General features: G+C 34.6%; 1 protein-coding gene across 1 annotated transcript; it reads right to left on the reverse strand.

Annotated features, from left to right (window-relative positions):
- Positions 1-1,856: 1,856 nt before the first annotated feature.
- Positions 1,857-8,519, reverse strand: HENMT1 (HEN methyltransferase 1; the record flags this gene model as incomplete). Its single annotated transcript, XM_082312607.1, has 6 exons — positions 1,857-2,267; positions 4,201-4,378; positions 6,038-6,220; positions 6,673-6,807; positions 7,904-8,016; positions 8,403-8,519. The coding sequence occupies 6 exons, from the start codon at positions 8,517-8,519 to the stop codon at positions 1,857-1,859; spliced, it is 1,137 nt and encodes a 378-aa protein (XP_082168733.1).
- Between the last annotated feature and the right edge of the window lie 361 nt (positions 8,520-8,880).

Raw genomic sequence — 8,880 nt, forward strand, 5'->3', positions numbered from 1 at the left:
TGGTCCAAAAATCTTCTAACTATAGCAAACCATATAGTGAACTGCAGAGATATCTTCTAATAACAAACCAATGCTATTGTCAGACAGCTATGCTTATTAGTGTCCAAAGAATATTTACCAATTTTGAATTTTACATATATTTTAACATACCAACTATGGCAAGTTCATATCACAATGTCAAAAAAGTAAACCGATTCCAAATATCATATTAAAGATGAATTTTAATTAAATTAATTCTTAAAGTTAATTCTAAATATTGTAATAAATTAATTTTTAATAATCCATGTCTATTTGCTGTAGGAGAAAAAATCTCCCACAAAAGACCAAGCTTATTAAGTAAGCATTTTTTAATCATTCAGTATGACAGAGCACTGCAGATCATTCTTCTTTCCCTGAAACCTCAACCTGTTACAGATTCTGCACCACTTCTCAATTCAGAGAATTACAGCTGCTTTTTCCCTTTGTGTCTGATCTTTCACCTCAATCACTTCAAGTGAATTCCAAAAATTTAGAAGGTAGAATGCAGCCATCTTCTTTAAGGAAGTCAGCCCTTACACAGAATTTTTTATTTGCAGAAAGTTGTGAAACTTTCATGTTTCACAAACATTAAGTCAGTTCTGATAATATTAGCTCATTCAAAGCTGCCAGTGACATTGTGAAACACACAGAATGAGGCTTTTTAATTAACCATCTCTCTACTACTTTACTGAGAAATACTCAGTTAAAATATTAAAATTAGTGGTTAAAAAATTTGGGTATGCAAAGAAACTTAGAACTGTAGTGTGTTGCTTCATTAATCCTTTATGAACAAGCCAATCCTGTGCATCCTTCAAAATTTCTATCTTTGAGTCCATCGTCTAACATTTGCTTACTGTGCACATTTACCCATATGATTCAGCTCTACTTAAGAAAAAAAGTCATCCTGGCCAAGCCAGCAAGCTCTACTATCTATAACACCTCTGCTTTTCATTTCTGCTGAATGTGTCGTCAAGACTTTTTGGACAACAGCTGCATGTGAAAACACAGAAATTTTTTTTTTGTTCAGGTACACCAAGGCCAGTTTAGCATTCACAATGACAGATTTTTTCACTTTTTATTTTTTCAAAAACGGAATAGTGAAAGATACCAGTTTCAAATTAAATTCAGCTTCTAGAAAGTTACAGGATGCAAGTTATTTCCTAAGCAGCAGTTATCAAGAAACTGGATAAAACAATAAGGGTAAATCTACCTTTTTTTTCCACCTTACATCCAACATCATGGCACTCTTCCCCAGTATTGAATTTACTGAGCTATAAATGCTTGTGGCATATTCCAATTTATCTGGAACAATATTTGGTTTTCACAAAGGCTGAATATGTGCTCGTCTTCAAAAATGCATCTATACATTTCATTCTATTAAGAAAAAACTTGCCCTAAACCTCTGTCTGACTCATATTATTCAGCACACCACCACAGTTCTGCATTATCATCAACTATCCTTGGAGCTAAAAGGTTACCAAAAAGAGTCTAGTCATGATAGCTACAATATTGTAATAGGAAAAAAAAACCAAAAACCACACACAAAAAAAACAACCAAACACCCACAAACCAAAAAACAGAAATACTTGAAATTTTTCTTCACAGGAATTAATTCTTTCGTTTTAGCCCCTGATATTTCACTTCAAAACCATACGAGTTACTGCGATCTCTGTCAGAAGCACTCATCTTCGCTAAATGAGAGAGGTGCTGATGGATAAATACTGAAAGGTTTACAAAAAGTTTTGTGGTTCTAGTCAGCATACAGATCACACCACTTGACAGCTACTAAAAAAATACTTTCATTACTTTAACTGGACTTTGTATGAGAAACCTGAGATCTAATTCTCTTCATTTTCATGTTCAGTATTGAACATCACAGCAGAACCATCACTGCTCAGTGTGACCTTGCCAGCAATAAGCTTGCGTAACTTCTCAAAGGTACCACAAAGTCGATTCACTTTGGGAAAAGAAAAGATTGTTGCAAGAGGTATATAAACCACATTTCCATCGACGAATGATTCCATGCTTTTTTCAACAACCAGTTTTCCAAGATCTTCCGAAAAACAGTTCATTGAATGTTGGAATTTGGATTTTCTCTCAGTACGATCGTCATTATACTCCTCATGTTCTGACATTAAACGGTCCAGCAGACTTTGCTTAATGATTTGTGCTGTGAAAATAACTTCACTGACCACTGCATTCTGCAGGTACTTCTCATCTTTAAGACTTGGATACACTGCTTTGAAGACCTTTACAACATGTAAGAACACATAAAATGTTTATCATTATCATGGGCTCAGATTTTAACATTTGCTTGTCAAAAAGAACTTCTAAAATGTGAACATAATTTTTGATTCAATCCTGTTTTGCTTATTACTTTAAACATTTTCAGGTAACAGAAAAACTAAACAATATGACTTGATTTTATGTATTACTGCTACAATGGCAATTAGATAAGTTAATGGATCTTCAAAAGAAATCAGGCTTATATCTGCAAGCTATACTTGTAGATCAGGCAAGGTGAAGCCCTGCAATTCTTTAATTCTTTTTGATCATTCTCTTACTTTCCACATTACTCATCGTGAGGCTCTGGTGACAGTTCCACAGCTACGTAGATTCTAAATTACTTCTGAACTATCATCTGGAAACCAGGACTGCAGCTATGTGTTTCATTCTGTTTTCAGAGTAAAACATTAAATATTCTCTCACAGATGCAGAGAATGCTAAAAAAATAAATTGTGACATCAAACCTGTGAACTTGTAGTGTGTCCTACACTGAACTATACTGCAAGGCAATTAAGGACACTAGGCAGGCAATCTCATTCCCACTAGTTTACTAGAGAGTGCTTTATACCAACACACTACCACTGAAGTTCCACAGTCTATAACTATTTCTTCTTACTTTCTGATTACATCTTGAAATGTTGATTTATTATTCCTGTAAATCAGTTACATGATAAAATAAAAATTAATTTGATAGTCCAAGTTTGATAAGAAACACATGAGATCACACTCTTGTTTAAATTCAAAGGATACTGATGTCAAAACTCCCTCCATAATGACCCTGTAACAGAAGATAATGAAAGCAATTTCTAGTACATGTCAGTCACCTAGACGCATTTCCAAGTTTGCTAAGCACTAAAGAGCACTTCATGATTCTACTAAGGGCAGTAGATGTGTAGAATGTATAGAACATCTTTATAGCTTGGAAACTACAAAAGACATTCCCATAATGTCACTTTACATTTTACTTCAGGTCATAAGTCACTTGAAGATACATATGTATCTTTAAACAAAGAAGTGAAATATGAGAATGTGTTCACTGGAACAAATAATTTAAGGCCTCATAAGATTGAAAAAAACCCAATATATTTTGCTTTTTGCATTATTACTTCATTTCATCTCTGAAAAAAATGTCCTTTGATTTATACCACATGGCACTTAGATGCATCAGGCTTTGTCAGTATCACACACTGCAACACACAGCACAGTACTTTACAAAAATACTATCTGATGTTATCTAAAGTGAAAGCCATTTAATGCTGAAAAACAAAAAGGTTTGATGTGCACCACAGGAGAACGGGGTACTTGGAAAGATCTCATGCCTCTGCAAAAAAACAGAATTGGCTACCTGAAGACACCGAGATGAGGGTGTAACATCAAATGCTACCGAGTAAGGCAAACCACACAAAACAGGTCTTGTCAATCTAACTTCTGGGAAATACCTTCCTTCTGATAATATATTTGCCAAGACTATGCAGCTCTTTGAAACATACACTCTGTTAGAAATGTGTTTTTATGTTTTTTATTTTTTATGTATCTGAAAAATCAGCATCAGTGCCAACAACCACATGATGAAAAAAATCAATTATTAGAGGAACAATTATAAAAATAGTGTCGCGGTATACCTGGTGGAAACGAGAACATTCATTCTAGGGATAACAGTATGTTAAAATAACAATGATTATCCATATTGCTATTTAGCAAATAACCTAAAAGTTAAAGGCCTTTATACAATTAAAACCACAAATCATGGACTTAAGACTCTCTTGATCTGACGGTGTGCGTTAATCAGAGCTAAGACTGGATAGCAATAGTAGACCACAGTAAGAACACCTTCAGACATTTCATAGAAAATTTTACTCTTTATTCATCCTCCTGAAGGAAGAAAATAATACTTACCGTTTTGTAAACTGCTTCAGTGGGTTTCTCAGACTGAGCAGATTCACCAGTTTGCGGATATTTTCTAACAAACACACCTATTTGGGTACAAAACCCAACATTCTCCATTCCTGTTGGTGGGTGCCCTACGCCAGTAAATTCCACTGAGTAATCATAGCGTCTAGCAGTCTCTAGAGCCCTAAGAAAGACCAATTATTCCAATCATACTAAATATTCGTCTTTTAATGTAATAAAGATACATTCTCTAACAGAAGCAAGACCCTGAGCCTGTGAATGCTTGAGTGTAATTTCTCTGATAATACTCACATGCCTGAAGATATGCAGTCAAAACTTGCTGAATCAGAGCTGTAATCATACGCCTACCATAGTCTGAATCATTTAGTATCGGTAATTTAGGCAACCAAACATTACTGTTATTTCTAAAATATCTGCATGTTCACAGTTGCTTACTCACTGTCTTAAATGCCTTGAAAATGAGCTAAAAATTACCAATTTTAGAGAACAAAATTTGAGAAGAACCCATAAAAACATACACATCCCAAAACCACAAGAGACCAGTTAATAGAAAAAAAAAAAAAAAAAGCTAGGTTTGTTGTAAATGTGTAAAGAGTAAAGTCTACCTAATCAAGGTTACAACAACGTACATGACATCTAAATGAAAACCAATCTTGTGGTACTGTATATCAGCCAGTGCGAAAAAAGTGATGGGGCAGGGAACTGAAATGGCACTACCTACCTGCATCATTCTCCATGAAAAAGTAGTAAAATAAATTCATCTGATGTATGTTAGAGAATATTGCAATACTTCTATTTCACAATACAAACGTAAAGACTTTCTCATGTTTGCAGCTCAAAAAAATCTCACTCCTTCAGTGATACCAATATTTTTAATTCACATATATCCAAAAGCAGAATCTAAATTTACTTTAAGTCATATAAACGGTCTCTAAGGTATTCATCCTTTAGCTAATAATGCAGGCAGGTTTTAGTATCATTATTTAGGGAAAAAATATATGCTTCAAGCTTTGCAAAACTGCATACTCAAAAATCACTGCATACTTTAAAGTCTATGGCAGAAACAACCTAATTTAAGGGGCAACTTCTCCAAGACAATTTCTAACCAGGAGCTGGCTACTGAGGTATGGCACCCTTTACTGTACCATATGTTTTCTTCCACAACTGCCTGACAGTTGAACGTTATCACAGGATATATAACCCACTCTCTCTTTATTTTGTTTTTATTACATCTACTGATACTAGAGTAAGAGACATCTCATGCAACCCTCTGTCATGTACATACATTTTGCACAAAACCTTTCATTGTGCCACGATCCACTAAACTATCCTTAACTTTATTCAACATGCTCTGCTACTGTGATTGTTTGATAAATCTGCTTGCATGCTCTTACATAGAGGTCTGGACTAATTGAGTGCTTTGATTACACACCATATATAGTGAGCACATTTCTTAGGTTTTTATGAAGCGTTTCTATAGCAGGGTATTATTATGTGAAAAGGTTAATAAATACCTTACACTTCAAATGCATTAATTTTCATAAAGATATATAAAAAAGAAAGTAAAAAGTGTGAATATTTTTTGCAGAGCACTTGCAGCAAAAGCAAGCCAACTTAACAACCACCATAAAATGCAAAACCCACAGAGCATGCTTAACTATTTATAACAGCAAAGAAACGTTTCAGTAGAAAGAAATCAGTAGGTGTGAAACTCTGTTGATACCAAACCACATACACAAACCATTCTGAAAATGTATTGCTATTCCTTTCTCACATTACTGAACACTCAAAGCTTTCTGCATGTGATGTTCAGTGAACTTACCAGCTTTGAAATTGTGCTCGGTTCCATTCAAATTTGTGGTCTGGATGCCTGAATAATGTCACTCCTGGAAGCAAAGGGTTAAATTCACAATTTGGAGTACTGATCACAACTATGCTTGGAGCCATGAAACCAAACACCACTTCCGGAAACTTCCTTAGTTCTGATTGTTCCAGGTGCTCTATTCTGTAAAGGATAAGTTTATGTATGCCTTTAAGAACAACCTACTGTATTTCAATCTTTTTAACAATCAGTCAAAAAAAAAAAAACACCACCAAAACCAAAAACAACAAACAACAACAACAAAAACAAAAAACAAACCCCTATCTGTACCTTGTAATTCTAAGCCTAGCTCTACAATATTAGCACTGGCACTGTGGCTGAGTGGCCACTTAGAGGTTTTTGTCTGAGAAAATTTCCTCTTGCATTTTATACTTTTTCATCCTTCATATCCTTTTTCCACCATAAGTTAGCACTAGAATTTCTTAGTATGGTTCATTTAAGCACAAGTTAGAAGATGCCACATTCTACTACTCTTCTACTTGAAGGGTTTGATCAAGTCTGTTAGAGTATGGACAAAATTCCAAATGGAACCCTAATGAACTTAGAAAAATGTATTCTGTTGGCCTAATACTCACAGTTCAATACACGTTACGAAGTCAAAACCAAGCATGCAAGGATCTTTATGGGCAACTGAACCATGATGCAAGGTAACGGTTAGGGATCTTTCAGCTGGTTGCAAATAATCACCAGGAAGAGGAGACAACCTATGCCTACAAAAATATTAAAAACATGATGTCATAGAAAGGACCTTAGGACACGATAAATTGTGCACGTAACTGAACTAGTTAACACACTACATAGATACCTTGTAAATCTCAAAAATGTTAACTGTTTTACAGGGATTAAAAAAAAGAATTTCTAATACAAACAGTTTTTATGACTATCTAAAATAGGACAGAAAGAGCAGAGGAGTTAATCCAGCAGTTGTCCTTCCTGTTTACAAAAATTTCCACTATACCCTCAAGCCACTTGCAAAACTGCTTGTAAATTCTGATAGTAGCTCACCTCCAGACGCATAGTAAGTCTGGCTTAGGCACGCTCTACAGGGTTTTTGGCAAGTTATTATGCAAGCATAGTAACCTTTTTTTCCAAATAAAATAGACTGAGAACTTAAAATACGTGTGCAAACTTCATTCTGAAATACTGCATCAGACAAAACACACAATAAACATTAAATATAATAAAAGGCTACTTTTCTTCATTCTTGACAAAGAACAAGTGATAATGTCAGCATCTAGATCCTATATATTCATCGATACCATATTAATCAGCTTCCAAGAGAGAAACTTTGGTGTTCCTCACCAGTCTGACCCATGCTTCAAAGACCACATAAACTCCACATTTTAGAGCATTCTAAGCCAAACACAAAACATTGACCTAACCTTCCCATTTTGAAAAGATTAACAAGAATGAAGTCCCCACCGCGGTGACTAAAAGAGAGTTACAGGCACATTTCAAAAAGATCAGGTATGCATACCACAGTAATGTCATGTATGAACATAAACAGATACTACTAATACAATGTGTTAGTACCGTTACAAATGGTGTACTTCTCAGATGTACACACCTTCAGGGCCATTCCATGACTTGGACCTTTGCTATATTAAGTGATGTTACAGGCATCTACAGCCCAGTAGTCCCCAGACACAGGTGCAATGTAACTAAAGAACAACAGATAGCTCTTCATTTGCCAAGCTGGTATTTCTGCATCTACCTTCATTTTGAAATTCTTGACAAGAAATGATGTAACATGCCACTACGTCAAGCCAATTACAAACCTTAAATTAACACAATGCAAGAGCTTACATTTTCTCTTTCATTACACTTGCACAGATATCTAGCCCAGCTAACACTTCAATGCAACTGCAGAATTTCAGCATCCAGAGAAGCGTACAGTCAGCACATCCTAAATCTGCCACCTGTAAATTGGATATTAAACAATGTGTAAATGCTGCATATTTCCAAGTAATTCCAGAGATTTCCATAAAATAAAAATTCCATATTTATGTCAAAATAACATTTTAATGATAAAATAAAGCATTTCACAATCATAACTAAAATTTAAAGTTACAAACAGGATAGACATGGATTTGAACATTCTTTTTAAAAATTTATATGAAGATCCTACAAGATGTTTAAATGTATTAACCTTTTGTTATTACAGCTATGAACAAGTACATGTAGAACATCCCACTGACTCTGGAGATTGTCTTCCACATGAAGGCATATTCCCTCAAATATTCCTGAGGTACCTAATGTTAACTTTTTTCCAAATTTATAACATAAAAAGACAAAACATACTAACCTTCTTAGGCTTGTATTTCCCCACTAAATCTTTAATGAACTGGTAGCGTTGTTTGTACAAAGGAGGTATAAATTTAATAATTCCTCTAAACTGTTCTTCTTGGAGGTTCTTATCCATAATATTTTGCTAATGCTAAAATAAAAAAAGTTAACTCTTATTTTCTGAAGTGCTTTGTAACATATCAAATTACAGCGTTCGCTGTTTTCAGTGGTGTTCAATTCACAATTAAGTAGGGGTAGACCTGATCCCACTTCTACTCAGAATATGACGAAAACACAGGAATTAGCAAAATTAGGCAGTAGCTGCTCCCTCCACATATAATGATGTAAATAACCTTTTTATAAACAATTATAAATCATATACAATCATAAAAAAGCAAGTTTCTTAATTCGTCACTCTCCATCCCACACACCTACATAGTGTTTACACAACTGCAACATATTTAATCTTCCTTAGCTTTTCTGACAAACGCAGAAAA

The sequence above is a fragment of the Platalea leucorodia genome (genome assembly GCF_965183815.1).
Source record: "Platalea leucorodia genome assembly, chromosome: 5".
Classification (NCBI taxonomy): domain Eukaryota; kingdom Metazoa; phylum Chordata; class Aves; order Pelecaniformes; family Threskiornithidae; genus Platalea; species Platalea leucorodia.